The sequence below is a fragment of the Varanus komodoensis genome, unplaced genomic scaffold (assembly GCF_004798865.1).
Source record: "Varanus komodoensis strain SLA01 unplaced genomic scaffold, ASM479886v1 scaffold1, whole genome shotgun sequence".
NCBI classification, from domain to species: Eukaryota; Metazoa; Chordata; class Lepidosauria; order Squamata; family Varanidae; genus Varanus; species Varanus komodoensis.
Window position 1 is genome coordinate 114169406 of NW_025335268.1, and position 27113 is coordinate 114196518.

The window sequence follows — 27113 nt, forward strand, 5'->3', positions numbered from 1 at the left end:
GCAGCTTTTAGTCAGATGGACAATTTTTAGGTAGAGTAAAAGATTGTGATGAGGCCTAGTCAAAACTTAATTGCAAATGAAACCTTGCTCAATTAATTTCAACTTAACCATCTTTTTTCACTGTGATAACTTGTTTTCAAACATGTTTTGAGAAAACAGAAAAAAAATTAAAAAACTGGTAGTTACTTGAACAAGTTCATTAAAGTTAAATTCAGTGTACAGTGGATAGCACTGTATATTTTAAATATTTTAAATATTGATATTTAAAATAGTGGGGGGTTTAAATTGTGCATTACTCTATGTCTGCTGTTTCATTGTAAACAGATTTGTAGTTGGGGAATGCTTTTAAGGATATTTGAACCAATTAAAGAAGCTTGTGATAATGGAGGGTATGGCTAGCATGTACCCTCTCTCCTGCGTGTGTATTATAATCAGTGTTAGAAGACTAGAACAGGGCTTGTGTCTGCCCTGTTTGCAGGAGCATCTGTCTCTAAAAAGAGCAATTTCTTTACTGATTACATACCTGAAGAATGTCCAAGTCCATTTTATACTTACTGTGGATCTAGCTCTCTGGTTGCCTTCAGTTTATATTAACACAATGATAATTTTCTCAAATGTATTTCTGGCTGTGCACTGATTATCAAGAACTGTTTATACATAAGCAAGAAGCAGAGGAAGGCTATCTCTTCAGTTCCCACTAACAAATTAGACAGTCTTTTTCCTCTAGGGCAGAAAAAGCCCTTCCACAGATAGGTTTCTACAAGAAGAGAGCCATTTTTGGATCTACATTGAAGTAAACAGACCTTAATAGCAGGTGTCTGCTTTTATTTACATAATTCCTCAATTCCCCTCTGCCTCCAGGTGATTCAACAGCATTATACACAAGTAAAAACTGACATCAGCCAAAGCTTCACTCCACTTTCTATGACATACCTACCACATTTCTTGTGCTATGGAACAGGAACATCACTTGATCATTCCATATGAAAACATGCCTGACAAACTTCATCACATAGGTAACAAAGCTCATTATGGCCCACAAAAATATTCTGAACAAACTATTCTCATCCACTTTTATTTTTGCTGCTGAGTTTGATCGAGAACTAACCATCAAAAACAAATAGAGTACACACAACATTACATAGTTCTGGTTCCAAGGACACAGACTAAGTAGAATTTATTCCATTACAGCTGTTAATGTTCTTGTATGCACACAGCTCATGCATTAATGCACTGCCAATATTATTTACCACATAACAGAAAATAATGACTGCATTTGCACAACATGGCAATCCATTATAGTTAACTAGCTATAGGAAGCTCTTATGTCATCCAAACTCTGACCAGTTCCCATGGCTTATTTTTGGTGGGTTAGCCTGGGGTAACAGGCCACCCGGACAACCTATGTCTTAGTTTAATGTTTGTTCATCCATGTTTGGTTGCTGTGCTGCCTAATCAGGGAAAGTACCTTCAGATATTGCAGAGATCAGCTAGTGAGCCACTAAGCAACAACATAAAAATTCATTGTCATTCTTTGTGATCTCACCCATGCCACCATCAGTGTCAACTTTCCACCAATGTCCAAGCTGTATTTTGGAATGACAATCACAATTTTTTCAATCATAATTTCAATCACAAATATGTATAAATATTCTCTCTCTGTGTGTGTGTGGGGGGGGGGGCGGGGTCATCTTAACCTGGACAATCTCCTTCCTTGTTTCTACTATCAAATGCTAACAGTACAACTGCATATAGGGTAAGTTGTGAAATGTTGCCTAGCCACAAATTGGAAATGCCAGCAAAAAGGAATATGTGGCAGACTTAATGCACTAAAAGGTGGGTAGGAGTCAAATCTCCCTTTTCAACACTTTCAAGTCTCTAGTAGGTCAGAATGGTAAGATCTTAAGACCACTCCTTTTCTGTAGTTTCATTTCAGAGCTATTGCTGCAGTTCCATAGCAACTACAATAGCAACTACTAAAACCCATTTGATCTGTCCCATTCTGCCACCTCTATCAGTTTTTTTTTAAAACTCTCTAGGAAATTCGTGTGGGGTTTTTTGTTTGTTCGTTTTCAACAGGGAAATATACACAGGTTTCAAGGCTGAGAAATAAACAGAAGTGCAATATAATGCAAAGATAAATAAAAATTAAAAATAGACATTTCTGCCCATTTCTGGGGCTGAAAAAAGGTCCCACTTGTGCTTTTTTGAAGCTCTGAGGAAGAAAAAGATGGCTGTAGATGAAAAGGGGAAGACAAAACATGTTGTACCATGAAGAAAATCGGATACTGACTGGAGGACCTAGGAGGAAGGTGAGAACCATCTATGGTGAGCCCTACTGTCTGTTGGGTTCATGATAAGTTTTTCTGCAAAACACCCACACTATGTAATTTCTTCACAGGATTGGTTGTTACGTCATGCTTACCCAATGTGATTTTGTAAATTCTGAGATCTGAATGCAAATCCTGAACACAAGTTATTGGGTTTACTCATCAAGCAGATTCAAGGGAGATCACGTTTTGGAACCTTTGTTGCTTTCAATTCTAAAGATTCATGGAAGCCAAGAAGTATAATTGCCTTGGGTAAATGGACTGATCTAAAGTGCTATTTTTAACAGAGAAAATCAGTATTTCCTACAGTATTTTTGTTTCTTTTGAGCAAGTGTTCAATATGTCATGGCAGAAGTTGGCAAAGGGACTTAAATTTCTATTGATAAAATGACATCTTAAATATGGTTCTGCATATTTTTCTAGACTTCATTTCAGTGATGACGTAACTATTTGGAAGAGAAAAACGTTGCTGTTTGTACAACTCAGAAGATGTTTAAACATTTAAGCATAATACTTAAAATATTTGGAGCATCTTGGCACTCATCTGTTCATTCACACAACTTGATACAGAAGTGCTTTTGTACAATACAGATATAAAAGCGTGAAATACTTTCATGAAGATGTAGGGTATGCAACCTGTTCCTACAGACAAGGGTCCTCCTTCTGAAAATGATAAAACTATGTCAATTCAGAAAATACTAACCATGCTTTCAAGGAAGGATGGGCTAGGGCAGGAAATACTCAAGGGGGTGAATCAAGGGACGAATAGCACAGCCAAACTATTCTGCAGTGCATATTCAAGGCACTGATATCCCTGTATAGATGGGATACAGATATGGAAGAGACACTTCCCCGCTTTCAATAAGAGACATTTGTTGTTGAAATCCTGTTTCTATTCTTTTGGGGTACATCTGTGCATTAGCTTGTTTGTTTCAATGGAGGAAGGAAAAGAAATTCAAATGTGTGTTCAGTGTGTGTGTTTCTAATGTGTGTTCAGTGTGTGGGTTTCTTGAATTACATCATGATTAGAAATTAGGTGAAGGAGAAAAACAACATAACAAGACCTCTTACATAGCAGACTTCAACACTCTTAATCCATCTTAATAACATCTTCCCTGCAAGGATGTTTTCAGTGAAGACATCTTGGTTGCTCTGAAGTTCTAAAAGATATACTTCATGTGTTTCATTCCATAGGTTTTAAAGAAGATCATGATAATTAGTGCCCAGAGTCCCAAAATAAAACCCCCAGGAGGATGCCAGTCCTTCAGTTTTGGTTTCTGTAAAGTGAAAATTTTAAAAAAGTTAGTATCCACTACTAGAGACATGAGAAAAACTGTTTGAAAATTCACTTCATGATTCCACAAAAAATGGATGAGCAGTGTAACCCTATGCATGTTTATTCAGAAGTAAATCCTGCTGCATGCAATGGAATTTATTCCCTAAGATGGAAGCCAAAGTATGTTGTAATATAGCAATATTTTATGGATAGCACAGTTCTGATAAAGCAAAGTTACCATTTTTTCAGGTTTCAAATATACACTGTCGTTCAATGTAGAGGTGCCAAACCTCTGCACTATCAATAAAAATGGTATTTCATTCTTACAGCTTAGTGAAATAAAAAGTCTTTTAGACATCTTGGGTATCTCATTCCTATGATATGTCCCATTTTCTCAAGTACTTTTATTTATGTCCCGGCTTTCTTCCAGGAAGCTCAGGACAGTTTGCATGGTCCTCCCTTCTCAGCCTCATAACAACTCTATGAGGAAGGTGGGTAAGGATTGGTCATTGGCCCAAGGTTATTTAGGTTCCTCAGAGAGCTTCAGCATTGAGTGAAAATGGAAATGATGCCCACTAGTCCTCACTAGCCCTAACTTCAGCATCCTAACCAATATACCATACAACTACTGTATAAAATAAGTATGATCAGGGCTTTTTTTGTCATAGAACGCACCGGAACAGCGTTTCAGCACCTTTGACGGATTTTTCCAAGTGATTGTGAATTGCCCTGTTGGGTGTTGCAGGTTGACAGCAAAAATCATTAACATAGTGCCTGCGGGCTGCTTGTGTGTCGGTGCTAATTGTTGGCACTGATTGTGAGGATGCTGCTCGGCTTGGGACGCTGCTCGGCTTGGGATCAGTTGTGTGGTCACACACTGAGTGCTTACTCCCGGCAGCAACCATTGTGTAAAAGTGTGACCCCAAGACGTGAGCTCCGGCACTTTTTTTTATTACAAAAAAAGCATTGAGTATGATAATGTATTTGGTTTCTAGAGGATTATGGACACATTTTGATCTGTGTAGAATTCTACAGAGAGAAAAATGAAATTTATCATTTTCCTCTAATATGTACGCAACAAAGAGTGTACAAATGATTACAGTTCATAATATAAGGTAGGATTTCAAATCTGTTACAAATCTGCTGTTTAGTGGTGGAAAAAGGGAAATTTGCAGGATTTTACAAGAATGTGATTCAATGAAATGTGTATGGGTTTTTGTTTATTCTTTAATGTATTTTAAGCAGTGAAAAATGCAGATGCCAGGCAGTTTACATTAATGAGAACAAATTCAACAACAGCAAAACTGTATATTTACCTTAAGCAACTCTCATTAAAAATAAAATGTATGCAGCACCAATCACTCTCCTCATTGGTATGCACAAGAACTCATTTTCCACTAAAATGTCTCAAGAGACCAAGCCAAAATATACAAGGCTGCCAGCACAACCTGATACTGAGCATAACAGCTCTTATTTTGCACTGTTTCACACAAAGGAAACTTTCTGGCTTACATTCTCCTAATTAACCCAGAAATTCATATGCACAGTACATTGCTCATCTTATCAATCTTCCTTCACTTGGATCTCATACAAATCCTTATCACAAAGTGGCATCTGACCTGCCTAGACAAATGACTTCAATTTGCAGCCAGTGACACTAAAAGCCTTTCTTGTCTATTTTCTATAAAATACATAATTTAATTTCTGTATTGGAATAAATTTATAAGGTGACCTCGGTGGAAGGTTTTACATCTTGTCATACTACCCACCAAAGTTTCCATCCGTCCTCAGCTGCTGAAATTCCAAGGGATCTGAACACTTAGGAAAAGGTGAGAAAGGGGAGATATGACAGAGATGTTTAAAAGTGGAGAAACTGGAGAACAAGTAGAGAGGGAGACAATTTTCTCCCTTTCCCATAACACTTGAAACCAGAATCTTCCTATGAAGCTGATTGGTGGGAGATTTAGGACAGATAAAAGGAAGTTCTTCACACAGTGATTTATACTTTGAAATTCACTACCACGGGAAATAGTGATGGCTAACAATCTGGATGACTTTAAGAAGGAATTTCACAGATTCATGGAGAAGGGGACTATCAGTGGCTACCAGAGACAGCATGCCTGCATACATGAGGTGCTGAGGAGCTTGGACAGAATGGTCTTGCACCCATCCTGCTTGAGGGATCTTGTGGGCAGCTGGTTTGCCACCCTATGTATGGAGTGCTGGACCAGATGGACCTTTGGTCTGCTCCAGCACGGCTTTCCTTACATTCTTAACAGTGCTTTACTGCTTGTGCGAGTATTTCAGTTTGCCATTTCAATGATTCAGCACAAAGGTAAGCATCAATCAAGAAAGGCAGGCATAAGACTTTCTCATACAGCACTTCTGAAGTTGCCACTAGATCTACCTTCATCTTTCACTCCTTCAGAAAGGTTGCCACTTAGGGAAAACTTCACTTGCATCCATTGGTTGACTACTGGGGACCTAATGCTCCAGCATTCTTGGATGCAATGCAGTGTTAGTGACGGAACAGGCATTACTTACAGGTAAGCAACCTGCCTTTCTTCTTTGTGGTCTCTGTACAATCACACCTATGGGCAACTAGCAGGTTACTGTCCAGGAGAATGGGGCTGTCGTCAATGGAGAATCAACGAGAGAACTGCCCTTTTGAAAGTGCAGTCCTATCTAGTATGGACGTCCAGCTGGTAGCGGTGGACGAAGGTCGAACGCATGGACGACGTCGTGGCCTTGCAGATCTCTTGGAGTGAGACACCAGCTGGCAGCACAGTGGTAGTGGTTTGTGCACTCATGAAGTAAGAACATGGGCAGTCTGTTAGCGGGATCTTGGCCATCTTGTAGGTAAGGGAGATGGTGCTGGAGACCCACGTAGAGAGTCTTTAACTGGAGATGGGTTCACCCATTCTGGGGCCTTCGTAGCATATGAAGAGGCACTCAGAGAAGCGTAGTGGCTCACTCTCAGCCCTGTAGAAGGTGAGGGCCCTCCTGACACCAAGGAGGTGCAGAGTGGCCTCGATGGGGGTGGAGGGGTTGGGGAAGAAGGCGGGAAGGACAATGTCCTGGTTAATGTGGAAGGGAGACGTCACCTTAGGAGTGAAGTGTGGGTAAGGGCGGAGGACGACCTTGTCTCTGTGAAATATAGTGAAGGGAGTGTCAATCTGCAGGGCAGCTAGTTTGCTGGCACTTTGAGCAGAGGTGATGGCCACTAGGAATGCAGTCTTCCAGTAGAAGAGGTGCAGATCTGTCATGGCTATGGGCTTGAAGGGCCTCCTCTTGAGGCATTGTAAAAGCACGTAGAGGCTCCAGGAGGGGGTGTGTGGCCAGACTGGGGGTGGGGCATGTTTCGTAGGCCTCTGAGGAAACGACGTGCCAGGGGGTGGGTGAACACGGAGGGTCCTTGTATAGGGGGGTGAAAATGGGAGATGGCTGCCAGGTGGACCCTGATAGAGGAGGAGGAGAGGCCCATGGTGAAGCGGGTCTACAGGTGTGGATGTGCTCCATGAAGGTAGAGGAGGGGTCAAGGCCCTGGCTGTGACTGAGGCTGTGAAGGCTCTCCACTTTGCTAGGTAGGAGTGGTGTGTGGAGGGCTTTAGGGCAGCCTGCAGGATGGCGGCAATCACAGGAGGGAGGGAGCCGTAAAGGTCGGTCATAGGGTGATCCTCCAGGCTGTTAGCCAGAGGGTACTGATGTCTGGATGCAGGACCCTGCCCTGGTCCTGCAACAGCAGGTTGGGGAGGGGGTAGTTGGGACAGCATGGATGGGCAAAGGAGAAGAAGCCGCCAAGGTTGTCTCGGCCACCAGAGTGTGACGAGGATGCAGCTGGTCCTGTCACTCTGGAACTTGGCTACCACCCTGGTGATCAAGGGGAAAGGAGGAAATGCGTATAAGAGGACCCCCTCCCACCTGAGGAGAAAGGTGTCCCCAGGGATCCCTGCCCTGAGCTGCTCTGGAGCAGAACCATTTGCATTTGGCATTCACAGGGGTGGAAAGAGGTCGGTCTCGGGGTATCCCCATTTCTGGCACAGTGAGTGGAAGGTGGAGGCTTCCAGTTCCCACTCATGTGGGAGGGAGGGAGAGTGGCTCAGAGAGTCTGCCAGGGTGTTGAGGTGACCTGCCTCTCTAGACGCACCAGTGCCAGATGGAGGTGGTCAGGGTCGTGAGACAGGTGGAATGTGTTCCCCCTTGTTTGTTCAGGTAGTACATGACAGTGGTGTTGTCTGTGGGTACGTGAATTTGGCACCCTGCCAGGGTGTCTTGGAAGGACGCGAGGGCTTTCTGGACTGCCAGCATCTCCAACATGGAGACAGGCTTCGTCCCAGCTCCAGTGGCCCTGTGCACACAGTGAGTGCCCCAGACTGTGTTGGATGTGTCCATGGTGACGGTCATGGATGGCTGGGGGTGGGGAGGAAGGGAATCATGATAAATTATTGTGTAAAGCCAACCTAAAGTACTGCAACCCATATGGCAGGAAGCTTTACTTCACATTCTGGGACAAATACAAACAAATATAATATACTAGGAATATTATAAACATCCATGCTTAGTCTAGATGTCTGATTATACAATGGATGTATAAGTAGGCAGACAGCAGTCTAGATGCAATCTCCCTTCAGTAGTATACTGTGTTCAGTCTTATAAATATACAAGGCTTTCCAAGAACACATACCAGTAACTCATTATTAGAAAAATGGTATCAAAGCGACAAAAAAAGAATCTACATTATAAACCCAAATTAGAATTCTGCAAGTAAAGCAGCACTTCTACCATATGGCAGCATAAAAATGAAGCAGCTACTAACCTTTCTAAAGAAATTTATAGAATTAATTCTGAGAGTGAGGCTCACCTATTTTTCTCTAAATGTCACTAAGATTTAGAGTCCAAATATTTTGAAAACATGTGTCACCTTCTTAGCATTAATATTAACTCAATTTTCTTTGATTAAAAAGGGAAAACAAAGACCCAATTTAATACATTACTGAACTTCCTATTATTTTTTAATTGGTACATCCCAGAAGTAGATTCTAATGTACAACGAGTTCAAATATCCATGATTGGCAGATGTTAAATACCCGTGAGGCCATGCTTTAGAGCTGAGAATTCTAAACTATATTCAATCTTTGTAAAAATTCACCTTTCCAGAAGTAAAGAAAGTTTTTAAATATCCACAGAGTTAGAAATGGAAAGGCCCTTCTATGAACTTTGGGTATTATTCATGTTGGCAAGCAAATCAGGAATTTTGGTCTTGAACTAGTCTGCATGACTCAAACATTATTACTTCTCTGAGGGGAATGGGTAAAGCAATCAAACAAAGAGGGATGGGGAGGGATAAAACAAAATTATGTCACATAGTCAAAATCTTCATTCAGGCAATACCTGAAAACTTTTCTTAGGAGTACATTCATCACATGGGCCTTCCAAGATTAAAACTGGAACTAAGTATTTAGGTGGCAACTATTAAATACAGAAAGGCAGCAGAGTGACGAGCACCTAAAACATTTGATGTAGATGAGTAACAAGCATTCATCCAGATTGCAGAATATACTGGAACTACCAAATTGCTACCTTTTTTCCCCCACACTGAATAAAATGAGTTCTCTGTACTATTTTAGATCTTATCTTTCTTTGGAACCAACATGATAATCCCATTTTGGATAAGATTTGAAATATACAACCATCCCTAACATGATATCCTTCAGTCTTTAATAAATAGATACCATATTCTTTAAAAACGTTTTACCTCTTCCCCACCTGCCCTACATCTTTATATGTTCCCATATAGAAACAGAAAGAGAGAGAGTCAGGAGGGGTCTCCCAGGCCATTTAATCTGACCCCCGGCTCCAGTTGGCTCCGCTCATGACATGCCCACCATGTGCATATCTAGCCTATCCTTGAACACCCTCACTGATGGGGCCTCAACCACCTCCCGTGGAAGCCCATTCCATATCCTTGGGGTCCTAACTGTCAGGAAGTACTTCCTAGAATCATAATTGAACCTTGGTTCCCTGAGCTTTGCTCCACTGAAATGCACCCTGCCCTCCTCCTCAGGGGAAAAGAGGTCTCTACTCAGTCCGCGTGACATCCCCCCACGTACCTATATGTCGCCGACAGATCCCCCCAGAATCTCCTCTTCTCCAGGCTGAAAAGACCCAGTTCCCTCAGTCTTGCCTCATACAGCTTTCTGTGCAATCCAGCCACCATCCTTGTGACCCTATGCTGCACTGATTCCAACCTGGCTATATCCTTCCTGTAATGTGGAGCCCAGAACTGAACACAATACTCCAGTTGTGGGTGCACCAGAGTCGTACAGAGTGGTAGTAATCCCTCTCTCAATGTAGAAGCCATGCTTCTGGCTATGCAACCAAGGGTGGTGTTTGCCCTCTTGACCATCGCGTCACACTGTTGGCTCATGTTTAGCCTGCAGTCAACCAGCACCCCGAGATCCCTTTCACAAGTGCTGTTCTCCAGCCATATCTCACTCCACACTGCAACAAATCAGTCCATTTCTTCTCTCTAACTTTGAAATATCCCTTCTTTTCATGCCACTCCAATTCGAATACAAATGCTTGGTTTCATTGTTCCAAAACACACTTTGGGAAGGACTGAACCTTACACATTTCTAGTCCATTTCACCAATAGAATATGGGGAAAATCTTGCATCTTCTCTACAGTGTTCAGTCCCACTCTCACAAGGAGTGGCTACTAACAGTAGTTACATCCCTTCAAAAAAAAACTATTTCTCAGGAACACCAAAGAGCACAATTATTTGATGCACTGTTGGTGAGCAATATACCAGCATACTATCTCATAAAGATTACATGATGGTTGCAAACTCTATTTCACACTTATCCTTACTTCTTTTTATATTTACACATATGTTGTCCTTTTATTGTACATGTAAAGATCATTTGACAGAAAGTAAGTGTATTATGCCATCTGAGCCTCACACTCAGCCCTTCCATACTGTACCTTGTAAATTGGCTAAACAATGTCAAATGAATACAGCATTCCCTTCAACTTTTAGAAACTTTTAATGCTCCAAAAGTGGTGCATTTCAAAAGATGAGTAAAGGTAAAGGTAAACGTTTCCCCTTGACATTAAGTCCAGTCATGCCTCACTCTAGGTGGCAGTGCTCATCTCCGTTTCCTAGCCGAGGGAGCCAGCATTTGTCCGCAGACAGTCTCCGTGGTCATGTGGCCGGCATGACTAAACACCGAAGTGCTGTTATCTGCCCACTGAAGTGATACCTTTTTATTTACTTGCATTTGCATGCTTTAGAACTGCAAGGTTGGCAGAAGCTGGGACGGAGCAACGGGAACCAACTCCATTGTGCAGATTTGAACTGGCGACCATTTGATCAACCAGCCCAGCAGCACAGCGGTTTAAACCACTGCGCCACCTGCATTACAGCTAACTATAGGACCTCTGGGTTTGATTTTTTAATATTTCATATTTCCAGGGATACAAATATCTAGGTATTTATTTTATTTCCAAATATTTTGAAGCTTCTGTACAGGCAGTCCTTGGGTTATGAACAAATGCTGTTCTGGAGAAAACAGAAATGTGTCTTTAAGTTAAATGTGTACGTAGTTGGATCCCGCACAGTCAACCATGTATATGGACAGGAGTTAGGGGCACAACACCCCCCAGTAAAGTGGAAAAAATGTGAATATATCTACCGCCCTGCCACCGAAACTCACTAGTGCCTTCTCTTAGCAGCAAGGAAAAGTTGGAGAGATTTCTATCTTTGGATGGGTGGGACAGGAAGGCCTGCTTTGGAGATGTCCCTCCCTACTCTTCTAGTTCCCCTCTCTCTATGGTGATGCTTTGAAGACCTTCTCTTTCTACCTTCTCTCTTCTTCTTTCTCTTTGGTGATGATGATTTTCTGCAGTGATTTTTAAAAATGAATAGGCTTTAGGAGAAGAACAGGTTATTTGTAACTTGGATGTTTGTAACCTGAGGAATGCCTGTATTAGTGTACAGTGTATGTGGTATGCATGCATGCATGAATCCAAGAGAAAAACAAGAATTAGAATGTCAAACACTTTGTCCAGGCCAGCAATGGGGTACCCCTGAACTGTGGGAGACTTCACCAGTCCATGGAGGCTCAGATCATTATTTATTTCATTTTTATATTGAAATGTGCTCCAGTGAGGCCCCTTCCCTAACTTGAAGCCCCTCTACATGCCAAAAAGTGATGCCATGTGTACATTCAACTGGCATTTCCAGAGAATGCCACACAAGGAAAGACAGGTGAGTGAGACTAGCTGCCTTTCTGTAGTGCCTGTCAAAAGAACTCCAGCTGGCATTTTGGTGGGGACCAAATGACATCAGGGAGTGGTTGGGTGCATCATAAATTTGGGTATAATGGCCAAAGGTATTTTATTTAAAATTAGAAGCAAAAGGTCCAACTGCCTTCTTCCAAACATGGAACTGGGGAGAATGAAATTGATATTACTTGGTCTCATAGTGGGAAACTCTGGTTTTCTTGTTACGTCTGAACCAAACCTATATTAAAACCTTAGTCCTATGATAGCAATGGCTCTATACCCAAAACACTTTCAGCATGCACATTTCATTTCCCTAGAATTCACATTATTTTTCTCTTTAATGTCTGTAGAATAGAGGGACAATGCTTTATAGCTTTGCTTATAATACAGCTAAAGAAAATTTGTTTCCATATATCCTTTCAGTTTCTGTTCAGTGAACAGAAACTGCAGAAAAAAAAACTGAAGCAACACCTCCAGAACCAATATTTTTAAAGCACTGTGATAGAGTTTAATTTGTGTACACCACATACTGATACCTTTGAATAGACATAATTAACAATAGGACAAATCTTTTCTGCAGTATATTATTCAAGGCCATTAGGCAAATTTACTCACCATGATATGAAAAATGTCATCAAGTTAATTAGCACACCTAGTTAGTTTGAAAACCTAGTATATCCAAACTATTTTTTAATGTTGGGATGTAGGTGAAAAACCCAACATTATTCATTCTAAAAGCAACTATTTTAGAATATGTCTAAAAAGTTGACATGAAAGGTTTGACTTTCTCTTAATTATGCAGAATTGATCCTAGCCCTGAAAACTACCCACCATTTTGTGGCAAAGTTTATGTATCAGAATCATCTCCTCCCATGTAAATCTGCTTGCCATTACGCCTAGATTACATCCTGTCCAGAATATGCAACTTCCTGTCCCAAGAGGTTCAGTGTCTCCCTGTCTATTTGTGTTCCTCAGGTGGTTGAAACTAACTTCTGATTCTGTTCTTGCTTAATGGACCTAACATCTGTGCTTGATTTTGCTTTTAATCTGGTATTTATTCATAAAACTGTCCTGAGAAGCTAGTAGATGGACAGTATATAAAAGCTTTAAATAAATAAATAAATAAATAAATAAATAAATAATCATTGTTACTTTTATCTTTGCATTTATTTATTTATTGAATTTGTATGCCATCCATTACTTCCGTCTCTTTGTTCTCTCTTATGTTCTTATTTCTTATTTGTTCTTATGAGAACAAATAGGAGGGGAAGGTCAAGTTCTCTTCTTGCTGATGCCAGAGTGTAGGACATAGAATAATGAATTTAAGCTGTGAGAACCCGAATTCAGGCTAGATATCAGGAAAAGCTTCCTTGTGGTCAGAGCAATATGACAGTGGAACCAGATGCCTAGAGAGGTGGTGGGCTCTCCCACACTAGAGACATTCAAAAAGAAATGGGACAGGCATTTGAGTGGGATGGTGTAACATACTGTCCTGCAACAGCAGGGGGACATACCCAATGGTCTTCGTGGCCCCTTTCAACTCTACTATTCTATGATTCCTTGATTCCTCCTACTTTGGAGTGGATAAGGTTATATTAGAGGGATGTAGATGTTCTCAAATCTCTGGATTCCCTTTAAGCCAAATACTGTAGTCAAGGTCCACTGACTGCACTAGAGCAGGATTTTTAAGAACATCTGAAACAGAATGATGATAGTACCATTTAATGAGGACACAACTTCTTTCAATATTGGAAAGGTTTCTTCTGAGCCCCTCAAAATCTTCCACCCTCTCTCATACTTATATGAAACAAAAAACAAACAGCATGGCTCTGCAATTTTCATTACAATTAGCATGTGAAAAACACAAAAACAATTCAGTATTTCGTGTTTCATTAGGTATTTACTCAACAGAGTTCGGGAAGGGAAAAAGAGGAGGGGTGTAGTGCTATGTGCTAAGGAAGGGATAGGGTAAAATGAGATAGGGGATAGGGTAGAAGGGGACCAGGCAGAGGTGACCTGGGTAAGATTGATGGGTCTAGATGAGGGCAGAGACCTGATAGTGGGGGTATGTTATTGCTTACTGGGTCAACTCAAGAGCCTGTATGATGCTCTGCTTGGAAGAATATCCCAGGGGAGGGTCACAGTTATAATGGGAGATGAAGTCTGCAACAGCAGCTAGTTCCCATTGCTTCCTGAAAACTATGGAGGGACGGTTTTTCACCCAGAGGTCCAGGAGGCAACAGTGGGGTGGGGGGCACACATCCTAGACTTGGTTTTGACCAACAGGGAGGATCTGATGGATGATGTGCAGATTAGGGAAGATCTGGATGTAAGTGATCACTTCATCCTTTGCTTTGAGACTGGGAGAACAGGGAAGAGTAGAACTAGGAGATGGGACATCATGAAGGCCACACTGAAAGCCACACTGGGAGGAGTTTCCTGGGAGAGGATACTGGAAGGCAAAGGAGTTCAGGAGGAGTGGATGACACTAAAAAGGGAGATCTTGGAGGCACCAGCCTTAACAATACTACCGATTAGTAAAGTGGAGAGGCACAGGAGGGCACCACCATGGATGAGAAGAGGGATTAGAAGAAAAAGGACTTCCACAGGAAATGGACACTGGGACAAGTGGACAGAAGCATATACTAGGAAGAGACAACTTGATGCAAAATGATTCTCCACAAGGCTAAAGTTGATTATGAGCTGAGACTTGCAAAGAATATCAAGAGCAATGAAAAGGATTTCTATTCTTATGTAAGTAGCAAGAGGAAGGGGAGGGTGGCAGTTGGGCCACTTAAAAGTAACTGATGTAAGGGATCAAGCACAGATGTTAAATTATTATTTTGCTTCTGTGTTCTTCCCAAAGCAGGTTGGGGAGATCCATTTGAGGGGCCAGGTGAGGCTGAGGTTATGGGGACACAGATTAGAGTCATTCCTGTAGAAGGTGAGGAGCAGCTCAGGGTTCTGGGCATTACAAAAGCACTTTCTCCTGAAGGGTTATACCCAAAGGTACCGTGGGAATTGACTAGGGTACTCTCATATCTGTTGCTCTCATGGAAATCAGGAGGATTGGAGTGTAGAGTCAATAGTTCAAATATTTAAAAAGGGTAGAAAGGAGACAAGGGAAACTACAGGTCAGTTACCCTTATGTCCATTCTGGGAAAGAGGATGAAAAATCTCATAATAAGGAAAGCTCTAAAACCCTAGATAGGGAAGGGGGTTGGCAGCCACTCAACATGGCTTCCAGAAAAATAGGCCCTACCAGACAAACCTTGTGGAATTTTATGACAAGGTTTCAAGGTGGCTAGATGGAAGGGGTGTGATGGGATGTGGTCCACCTGGATTTCAGCAGGGCCTTTGACAAGGTGCTGCATGGTATCTTGTTTGAGAAACTGATGAGCTTTGGGATAGACTGAAGCGCTGCCCAATGAATTAGGAGGGCATGGTTGACAGACTGCAAGCAGAGGGTGACTATCAGCAGGGAATCATCAGGATGGCAGCCAGTGATGAGTGAAGTCCCCCAGGGGTCAGTTCTGGGACTGATTCTGTACAACTTTATCAATTTAGTAACCAGTCCGCTGACCAAGTTCATAGATGATCCCAAAGTGGGTGTGGTGGCCACAACTGGGGAGCAAGTATTCCACATCCAAAAGGATCTGGACAGACTGTGAAAGTGGGCAGGGGACAACAGAGTGGCATGCAGTGTGGATAAATGCAAGGTCTTGCCCTTGGGGCACAGGAATAAATGATATAGGTATAGATAGGATGGGGGACCAGTGGCTGGACAGGAGCAGTTATGAAAGGGATATTAGGATATTTGCTGACAGCAGCTTAAACATGGGCCACCAGTGGGATGTGGCAGTTAGGAAGGTGAACATCACCCTTGGATGTATAGCCAGAAGCATGTCTTCCAGATCTAGGGAAGTGCTGATTCCTCTCTACACAACTGTGATGCACACACAACTGGAGTACTGTGTCCAATACTAGGCTCCACATTATAGGAGAAATATAGCTAGGCTAGAATCAGTTCAGCGCAAGGTCAGAAGGATGGTAGCTAGATTGGGGGGTGGGGGAGATGACATATGAGATGAAATTGAGGGAGCTGTGTCTTTTCAGCCTAATGAAGAGGAGACTCCACAGGGATCTTTTGGTGTATGCCAGGCGATGTCATGTGGAGGAGGGCTGTGATCTGTTCTTCCCTGCAGTGGAGGGTAGGTCACATTCCAATGGGGTAAAGCTGAAAGAAACAGACTTCAGGATGGATGTCAGGAAGTACTTCCTGATGATTAGGACTCCTAGGATATGGAATGGGCTTCCAAGAGAGATGGTTGAGGCCCCATCAGTGAGAATTTTCAAGGAATGATTGGACAACCAAATGTTGGGGATTACATGAGTGGAGGCGGCTGGAGCTGGAGGTCACAGTAGAGGGCACAAGAAGTCCCTTCTGACTCACTGTGTTTCTATGTCTAGATATATCAGGCAAGATCTAGAAAGCTAGATGCACTGTACATAATGAACCATGGGTTCATGATTGATTGATTGATTGATTAATGGAAATGTGTTTTGTGTAGACTTTGACAAGTTAATTATCAAAAGTGCTGTGATAGAAAAGACAAAGTATGGCCTAAATTGAAAAGCTGGTAACACCATCCAACACACATAAACCTCTAAACATGGAGGCTTATATGCAGCCTGTGCAGAGTGAGACATGCAGCAGTGACACCCTTTGCTGCAAGAACCTTATGCTCTGCATAAAGCACCGTAGAGTGAAGTTAAGAAGGCTGGGGAATTGTTTGATTAGGGCATAAGAAGTTGTCCTACCGTTCTCCCTTCCCCACCAACCAACCCACACACTTGCTCAAAGGCCAGTTTGGGAGGCAGCCCATAAACGTTCTTTCTGTGCCTGCTAAGAGGATGGGTGGGGCAGGCCCTTTGCATTTGAAGCCCCAGTTCTCCACATAATTCTATGGTTCCCCAGACCATGTTGGGAGGTCATAGGATTATACTCTAAATAGCACTTTTTGCCATTCAAAGTTGGAGGCAAAGATCTGACCCAAAAGCTGAACCCTTTGGAATACTCATAATATCCTTATCTTTGTGTACTGGACTGGGTCAGTATACTCAACAACATCTACCTAGGTGTTTTGCCAATATAATATATAAATTATAAAGTGTTTGCACTACATAATGGTCAAAATACAGGAACACCACATTTTTTATTCTGATTCAATGAAGTACTCCTTCATGATATGTACTAAGCAACCGAACAAACCCACCAGGGTTCTATTACTTTCTCTGTGCTCTAAAAATATTACTGTGACATTTTGTCTGGTCAACCATCTTAAAAGTTAATTCTGTTTCTTGTATCAGATATTCCATTAGGTGAGCCAGTCTGTGCAGTTTTTATTTACCTGTTCCAAATAATCCTCAAACTGTTTCATTGCTCACTCTCACTCTTAAGAACATATTGACTTACTGCTCTGCTGTTTAATTCATTTATGCTGAGAGTCAGACATGAAGGCAGAATTTTAAATGTGACATTTGCAGGCTTGCTGCATCATTTGAAACTCTGCCAACACCAAGGGATTCCTGACATACAGACTGTTCCAGATTTCCAAGCTTCCATGCTCCGAATACATCAGATATTCTTCCCAGAGGTGCAGATTTCAACCTGAAGTTTTATATTTCCTTTGGGCTTAACATCTTGCAGGAAAGGTCTGTACCCTTGAAAGTTTTAAAATAAAGCCCATGTTTCCTTTAAGTTAAAGCTGGCATTGCCTACAGCAGGGATCTCAAACTCAACTTACCTGGGGGCCGCTGGAAGTAGAGTCTGGGTGAGGCTGGGCCGCATCAAGTATTCCACCACCATGGTGGTGGTGGGCTGCTCATCCCACGTCACTCCCGGAGGCCGGCCCGGGCGCCGCCGGCACTTTGAAGGCCGCAGGGCCCCTCCTCTGTGCCCTGCCCACCCCAGCAATTTGCCTGCGGGCCGCCAGTTTGAGACCCCTGGCCTACAGCAATCAAATTCAACTGCAGAAAGCCACTTTGATTGGCAAAGATATCTAGAAACAGCCTTACAATAATAATTAATGCCCAGAAAACATTCCAGGCAACTTTATCACTTCCAAAGTCCATTTTGGAAGTCCATTTTGCTTCTGAATCTAACTCTTGTTCAAAGGCAGCTGTATCTGAAAGCTTTAGCCATAGTTAATGGGGTATTTGGACAATAAAATGGGCACCTGGCCTAAGTTTGCTGGCAGTTAAATGTGGTCACAATTGGAATGAAATACCTGCACAAGTGTTCTTTTAAGTAACAATTATGTTAAAAGGATATTTGAACTGCTCAGGTAAGTCTTTTGGAATCTTATTCTGAATTACATTGATAAAAAACTATTTCTCAGTCATAAAGGTAATACCAAGCACAAATGTACATAACCTGAGTAGTTAAGTTTTCTATGGATCTACATTCACCCCCTTTTGGCCTGTCCTAGATATTATATTCTAAAGCAATCAAGCTTTAGAATGTTCTCCTGAAAGATGTATGTCTGGCACCTACTTTACAATCATTTTAGCACATGATTATGATGTTTTTATTTTCTCTGATATTTTAAGTTGTATAATTCCTCAGTTTGCCTCCTAATTTTTATATGCTATCTTCTATTGTAGGTGATGTATATTAATATATCAATAATTACCTTTTCAGTAATTACCTTTTATCACCTTTCCTCAAGCCTTACAGATGTTTTAGACTACAACTTCCAGCATTCCTGACCACTAATCATGTTAGCTGGCACTGGATTACATCATGCTCTGGAAAGAATGCTGGTGTTCACAGTTCCAAGATATCATCTGATGAAGGGGAGCATAAAAATGTTTGGAAAAACAGCAACCACCACCACCATTTACCATTCAGTAAAGGTCTTCCTATTGTTGTGCTTTGAATAATGTTATTAGCTAAAGAGAAATGTTTGCACAGAATTTGAAACTATAAACCTATAGTGGCAATAGTTTGTCCAGAAGTATTCTATTTCCAAGACTGGTTCTTATTTATTCTTGAACCAATTATGAATAACAACATACCTGGTGTATTATTTGTGCAACTGGAAGTTGTTCAGCATATTTTAATGGTTCTGTTGCTACTTCATCTGGGGCATGTCTGAAAAAGAAAATAATTTTGATCAGACACTGAAATAGTATACAGAAGGACAAAACCACAAGGTAATCACTTCTACTGGTTTTAAATATACAGTATTCGGCAACAACAAAGCCAAATAATACATTTCACAACTATATTGTCAATAATGTGTAATAAAAGGTTCAGGTACTAGGTAGGGTGAAAGGGAGTATACAGCTGAGATAAATCAGAATTGAGTTCATTCTGTCCTTGTGCATTAAGAGTTGTAGAAACATTTCAATTAGCAGGGGTTTGTTAAAATACACACACACACACACACACACACACACACACACACAGAGTAAGCTTTCTATGTTACTTTTTGAATGACTGAAATGTGGAATGTGATCTTACATCTTCTTTTTCAAAGGCTGGTTTACAAGGCTTTAGTTTTACCACTAGAAGTCTGGACAAGTACTGCAGTCTGACAGCAGCTAATTTAAAGTGGACCAGAAAATATTCTCTGTGGAAGTCTTAAAATCTGCAGACATGGACTTGATAAAGATTTTTCACTGGCATTTCACTGTTGTTTGCATATATATTAATTAGTCTAAACCCTATTCACACCATAGTTGTGGCCCCTGTTACTGGGATTTGTAGTGCCTGTACATATGTTAGAATTCCAAGCTGTACAGTATTCTACTTCCAAGTATACTCACAAAATCCTAAATGCAACTCAGATCCTCAGCAAAACAAACACTGACATCATTTTTAAATGTCATATGCATTCACAGAATCATAGAGTTGAAAGAGGCCAGAAGGCCATTGGGTCCAACCACCCTGTCCTACAACAAACCGATTATCCAATGTTATCCAGAAATACCTTCCTGAACTATTCCACACACCTTTTCCAACTAGCTGGATATCTCAGTAGCATAACTATCCCCAAATTTAGAAGGACTTTATCTCTAGCCAGATTCAATGATCTCCCAACAGCCATTACTGAAGGAAAATATCAAAAAATACCCCCTTGAACAGAGACTGTGCACATGTGGGGGAGAAATAATTGAATTGCTGGAGCATGTTATTCTTTACTGCCCTCTCTATACAGGTGCTCACCAGGAACTGTTATCCCCACTCCTTTCTAAATATCCCGGTTATTCCGATTCATTTTATCTTAAGTTACTTTTATCTGATCAATCTGATTTTATCTCCTTGACTACAGCCAAATATTGTTCACTGGTTTGTACAGTGTGCGGTAGAATTAACTTTAAATGTTAGGTTCTACCAGAATGCTTTTACTTTCTTATTTTAATTACTGTAATTTGATTAGTACTGTAGTTTTCTTATTTTTAACTAATTGTCATTTTGTGTTTTATTTATTGGCTGGTCAATGACCAAATAAAGAAGTAATTATTTGTCACATGCAGTATCAACTGTGTTATCAGTTTGAGACCTAGACCCAGGGAATATACACAAAACCCTCAAAAGAAAAGCTAGCAGGAGAACAGGAAATAAAAGTTGCCAGTGAGTTTATGCTGGAAGGAGAGTGCTTTTTTATGCTAGTTAGAATTAGGTAAACCAGACAGCACTTTATGGAGCAAAAAGCAACCAGGTTTACAGGAGAAACCTTTCAGAATCTTAAGGCTGCTTTTTCTGCAACATAAAAGCACCGAAAATAAGCATGCTTATTTAAACGTATTACTACCATCCTATATAATGAGGCCTTCCTTTATTGACAGAAATGCAAGTGAAAAGCTCTTCAACATTTCACCAGATCCAAAGTTCAGGAAAAGGACAATTCTATCACTTCTGCAAGAAGGAATTCTTCAGGGAGACAAAAAAAATCTCAGTAAAGGAAGACAGTAGCAAAGAAAAAATACAGGAAATGCATCCTCTGAATGGTTTCAAACGTTTTGGGGTGTGAATTTCCTCTTGCACAATTAGGGATTTTTGGCTTCAAAAGAGAGCCACCAAGGGGGTTTCTCTTTAGGCTACATAGTTATGTAGTTTAAAGCAAAAGCCAGTCAGGTCATAGGAACTGCAATAATCAGACTTATAAGGCTAACCACTGTGTGATTTCAAAGTAATAGCTTCAGTGATCATAGAAATTCTTGCACTCTGATTAGCTGCCAGCCATTATTAGACTACCAAGACAACAAGATTTGCATTTTGCATAGAAATTAACAAACAGCAGTAAGGTGATTATGTAAATTAGGTACTCTCAACTGGAGGATAGGGAATTTCCATAGCTGGGGAGGGAAGGAGAAGGAATAAAGGTAAAATGTTCTGACTAGTCATCAAATCAAAGCCATTTTATATATTTTAACGGGAGCATTAGTCCTGATTTCTTCTTGAGGAAGACTGCTCACAACAGGCTCACAAGGCTCTGGTTTAGGGCTCATTGTTTTCATAATACAACACTGATGCCATCTACCGGTTTTCCCTAAAATGTTGCCACTTAAAAAGGGCCCTGCTTAGTAGGTTGGCCTAGGGCCCATTATTATCAAGGCACTGGTTTTGATCATGGCATTGCTGCAGGGAAAACAGTTATTAAAATAATGTGCTTTGATTTGAACAAGAGTGTCTGTTGAGACCCTCAGCAATTTTTAAGCAGTCTGTGAAAAGAAAGTTTGGGAACACACTGCGGTAAAGTTCTTTTTTTAAGACAGCCAATGTGACGTAGTGGTTAAAGCTATGGGACTGAGACTCAGGAGTTCTAGCCTCCACTCAGCCATGAAGCTCACTGAGTGACTTTGGGTCAGTCACAGAGTCTCAGCTCAACCTGCCCTCACAAGGTTGTTGTTGTGAGTCTAAGATTAAGAGGAAGAGAAGAATTATTTAAGCTTCCTTGAGGTGGGATATAAATATAATAAATAAGCAAATGCCAAGGGCATTATATGTGTGGGACATATACTTTTTAAGAGAATTATTCAAAGGAGATTGTGTGTCAATTCAAAGGACATTGTGTGTCAATGTCAGACCCATTTCAGTCTGGCTTCAGACCCAGCTGTGGAACAGAAACTGCCTTAGTTGCTCTGTATGATGACCTGTGAAGGGAGAGGCACAGAGGAAGTGCATCCCTGTTGGTTTTCCTGGACCCCTCAGTGGCTTTTGATACCATTGACCATGGTATCCTGGATAGGCTGGCCGGGTTGGGAGTTGGTGGCACTGCTCTGCACCTAACCGGTGCCTGGCCAAGGGGTAACAGGCTGAATGACGGCCAATAAATTGAGGCTTAATCCAGACAAGATGGAGGTCCTGTTGGTGCGCAGTTCAGCCTTCCAGGTAAGTGATTTCAACTCTGTCCTGGACGGGGTTACATTTCCCCTAAAGGATAGGGTTTGCAGTCTGGGAGTGCTCCTTGACCCAGAGCTGTCCCTGGAGTCTCAGGTGGCAGCAGTGACAAGGAGCGCTTTCCTTCAGCTTTGGCTGATCCACCAACTTGGGACCAGGATACCTGAAGGAATGTCTCCTTCCCTATATGCTCTCATGCCCCTTGAGGTCAGCAAGGGAGGTCTTGCTCCAGGAACCCTCTCTGAAGGAGGTACGGAGGGTAACTACTCGGAGGGCCTTCTCTGCAGTGGCACCCAGATTATGGAATATGCTCTCCAGAGAGGTCCACCTGTTTGCTCTCCCTGTTTGTTCAATCAATTCCTGGGAGCTTGGGCTGCTTGTATCCCACACAGCCTAGACCAGTGGGGGCAGGTCGGTCTGATCTGCTCTGCTTTGCAGTCAGGAACCAAAATGTGACACAATGAGAACACAACACTGGCAGCAATAAAGTGCTTCCTAACTGCCTTCACTGTCATGGAATAGCTTGATAATGGGCACTAAGCTGTGTTCAGTCATTTCAAGTTTTCCTCCACCTGAGCTCTAGCCATCTCCCCTCTTGCTTCATCATCCTCAGCTCTGGCATATACCAAGGAACGCGTTGGGTTATTCAAGAGGGAAGAGGGTGCATGGGAACAATTGTGTCAATTGCCTGGGCCATGCCTGTATTCCACATGTGAGTTGGAAAATTCCCCAGAGCCGCCTGGAATCCACTTGGATCCATAGCCTCTGGGGGTGAACCAACTTAATGGGTACTACATTGCTGCAGAGGAGAAAAGGAAAATTCAAACCTTAAGAGGAAGTGATCAGACCATGACAGAGGAGTAGATGCTGACCCCCCCAATTTCCAGGTCACCATCTTCCTGCGCAGTTGAGAAAATCAGGTCTGCCACTGTGCCACAAGATGGCAGGGGTTGGCTGTACATCTGCCTTCCTCCCCTGAGTGCTCCCACCACCTGAGGGCAGAGAGAGAAGTGGAGGGAAGCAGCCAGGGATGGTGAACAGTGGCAGTCACATTCCTGGCAATCTAGGGGAGTCCGGAGAATCCCACAGGGTTGCAGTCCAGCAATGTTGGGTGGCCAATGGCATCAAACAGGAACGGGGTAGGTCAGGGTTGTGGTGCAATTAATTAAATGATGCTTTTAATCTGAAATATCAAAGGGGTACTTCAAGTGCCCAGTACTGCTTCTGGAAGCCCAAGGTTGCATCTGTGATCCAGAACAGGTTTGATCAGGTTCAAGTCCTGAGTGATCCCACACATTCCCTGCCTGGCTGTGTTGTCTGTCCCCACGTGGATCACCAGAAGTGACTCATGACCACCTCAGGGGAAGAAGATGCTCCAGTCACTCCACCCACACAACTGCTGTCAGCAGATCAGGCCAATCCCCTTCAGTTAATCAGCAATCGGCAACCAGCTACTCTGGAACTTCTCTTCAATTGTCTCTTAGAAAAACAAAAGACTTTTGGTCAGGCTAGCCTGTTCTGCTTTGCCTCTTCCTGCCTCTGCCTCCTCTTCCACTACAACTCCTGCTCCGCCAAGCTCCTATTTGCTCTCCCTATACGCTCGCTCCCTGGGAGCTTGGCTACTTATATCCTAGAGGCCCTCATCCGGCTGGGGCAGCTTGCTCTGCTCTGCTCGGAGTGAGGAACCAGAATTCATTCATATTTGTGATTAGCATTCTCGGGCAAGCAGTAAAGTGTTTAGCAAGGGACACTTACAACATGACAACAATTAAAATGGAAAGACAGAGTACCTATTCAAGTAAAGCCAAGGGATAGAAATGATTTAGGGCAAGGATAGGCAACTGGTGGGTGACAAGGCATTTTGGCCAACAACTCCTATTGGCTATGCAAGCTAGTTGTAGACAAAAACATCTGGAAGATCATAAGCTATCCAGTCAGACTGCATGAGAAATCTTGAAGGCCTTTCCTGACTTAATCCTGCAACTATCCTGATCCATGATAGATAAAACTTAGAAATGCTTATCTCCTATAAATTGAGGTAATTATAAAAGAAAAAAATCAGGCACTTATATATGCACACACACACAAATTTGCATAAAAGCTACCTGTTAACATCATGCTCTTTGGGCAGCCATTGTAATAAAAGTCTCAATAGTAACATTAAATAATACAGTTAAATATAATAAACTAGATAAAACACAATATATAAAATCAAACAAGAGAATAGATTAATAAAAATAATAAATTAAAACCAGTGCTGCCAATATAGATGGTATAACTAGTGCCATAGGTGCATTGAAAAAGATCAGGTGCCTAAAACTTATTAAGGTAGGAACCTGACAAATCTCCAATGGTGAGGCATTCCACCATTGTGGAAAAGGCCAGAGCTTATAAAAGGTGCCTCTCGCAACTGAGTCCACCTAGGCAACCAGGGAGAACTTGGGGTCCAGGAGCACTCCCAAACTATAATCTTGTCCTTTAGGGGAAATGTAACCTAGCGAGGCTGCCACATAGACCCTTCTGGAAAGGCTGTCAAGATGGCGTCCCTGTCTGTCTACTGGTGCAGAGTGGTCCTGCTGGGAGGTCCCCTGCATTGACTCCACTCTAATGGAATTAGGCCTGGGGTGTTGGTGGAGGAAGGGAACAAATTTGTCTGTCACATGATAACTGGACTTGATTCTCCAGGAGGTGGCCAGCACCAGTCCAAGATTGGTGTGCTCTATGTAACAGGGCCTGTAGAAAGAGGGTGGAGATTGGAGTGGGGTTCTTTGAGGCCAGGGCATCAAAGACCGGGTTGGTCTTGAGCTCTGATGGTTGAGATGCCTGGAGGTCCAGGATATCTACCATGCAGAGGACCAGATCAGTAAAATGTCCTTTCCCTCCAGGTGGTGAAGATAGGTCCTGAGCCAAGGGGTCAGCAGACTGAGGCAGCAGGGCTGGAGAGATCAGGCTGAGTTGGAGGAGAGACTCTGACTCCATGGAGGAAGAGCATTGGTGGCGGGATGTCAGGAGCCCTCATTGTAGAGCCAGTGAATCACACACATGTGGCTGACGAGGACTGCAGGAATGGTGGCTGTGGGCTTTTGGGTCATGAATGCACCTGGCAGAATGGCCCAGGTCTGACTCGGCACTGGATTGGTGACGGCGGTCAATGGTGTTTGGGCTATGGCAGTGATTGACGGGGCTGGTGCCAGGGCTAATGACCTCCTGATGTCAAGCAGCATGTGGATCTCCTCAGTGTGGATGGGTTCACGGCATCTGTTCACATGGTGGTGACAGCTCCAGTCGATGCCATGAAGTGATAGAGGGATCCTGTGCATGTGCTTGACATCACACATCTGGGTCAGTTGGAGAGTGGCATCAGTGTCGGTCAGCATCTGCTCATGGTTGTGGCAAGGTGAAGATGTGAGGTACATAGCCTGGCACAGTTGGGGACCTCAATGAGATCACTGGTGGAGGAGTCAGAGTCGTCCCACTCTGCATGATGTCTCTGATGGTGTGTGGCTGGGCTAAGGGGGGTCTGAAGGCTCAGACAACTCTGCTGGGTAGGTGGAGACTGGGATCCAGGATGAGTTCTGATCCCAGTCAAAAAGAGGAGTGAGGCAATCCTTGGTGTCCCCAGAAGGCCTGTTTGTGGGCTTCAGGTGGCATGAGCAGGCTTGGCGATGGATCAGTGAGGTGGAGGAGCACTGGCTGGGAGTTGCAGGTGATAGGGATGGCAAGTTGAATGTGGGAGAGATGCCCCTAGTTTGCAAATGTGCATACGCTTCTGGGGAGCCCATCTCTGGGAGGGTGGGAATTCCATCCAACAGAATTCCAAGGTCCGGAGTAGGAGGGTGATTATTGTGCAACAAGTTGGCTGGAGGAAATGCAGGTGGCCTGATAATGCAGCATTTGGGGGGAAGGGTGCCTTAGCCCCTGCTGGCATCTCTTTCATCCCTGAAGTGGCCATTTTGCTGGTTCTTTTACTTGGCCCTGTGGTTTCCTCGGTCTATGTGGAGGGAGGCTTCTCACCTTCCACTTTAGAAGAATTGGCAATGTGCAGAGCACACTACCATATGGCAAACTTGAGGCAATCTGCCTGCTGCTGGTGTGTTTGCTTTTTGAAAACTTGGCAAGCAGTGCAGGCAGGTCTCCACCATGCACCCTTCACCAAGGCAGTGGAGGCAGTATGAATGGTTGTCCGTGGCAAACAGGCAAGCTGCACATGAGGTGCGCAAAAAGCCAGATTGGAGGCCATGCAGAGACAAGGGAGAAAAATCATGCAGGAAAAGGAGAGATCTTTGTCTCTTTTCTTGAAAGGAGAGGAGCAAGGTGATCTTAGAGCAAAGGAGGAAGAATGTAATTTAGAAAAATACAGTATCAAAAGTTTTATTTTATTTTGAAAGGCAAACATAGAAGAATGGGCCAGTGCGACAAAAGAATGCATGGGAAGGTAAGTAAAAAGCGCAATGGCAACTATCAGTGAGGTTCTGATCAGCAATGTGACTGCATATGCATTTGAAAAGGAACGGGGGGACTGGGGGGGACCCCACCCCTCTTACCTTTAAGACCTGGAAGGGACGTGGGGGCTCCCACCCACTCCATGATGCTGAGCTATAGAAAATTCTTTCTGATCCAGGCCTTGTGCTGCACAGCAAAGCCCGTATGTGTGATGCACAGAGACCACGATAAAGAACGAGGGGATGCTTCCCCTCTCTGTTAATAACCAGCCCAAAGGAAATGAGAGATATGCACAACTTCTGTTGTCATATCAATAATGTATGGAACTTAGAGGAAAATCAGAGTTTGGATATCACATGTTGTGGG

The 27113-nt window shown here is 42.7% G+C and overlaps 1 protein-coding gene across 4 annotated transcripts in view; it reads right to left on the reverse strand.

Annotated features, from left to right (window-relative positions):
* Window positions 1-1059: 1059 nt before the first annotated feature.
* The window catches only part of PIGK (phosphatidylinositol glycan anchor biosynthesis class K), a 65230-nt gene continuing 39176 nt past the window's right edge, over window positions 1060-27113 (reverse strand). For 2 of the 4 annotated variants that reach the window (XR_006415766.1, XR_006415765.1), the window contains 3 exons: window positions 18974-19049; window positions 6151-8016; window positions 3502-3607 (listed from right to left, as the gene is read on the reverse strand). Coding sequence is in view for 2 of the 4 variants with exons in the window: in XM_044441029.1 (XP_044296964.1) it covers window positions 3491-3607; window positions 18974-19049 (193 nt within the window). In the remaining 2 variants the exon portion in view is untranslated. Of the gene's footprint in view, window positions 3608-6150; window positions 8017-10986; window positions 13589-18973; window positions 19050-27113 lie in introns of those variants that run through there. The other 2 variants (XM_044441029.1, XM_044441038.1) reach the window with 2 other exon arrangements.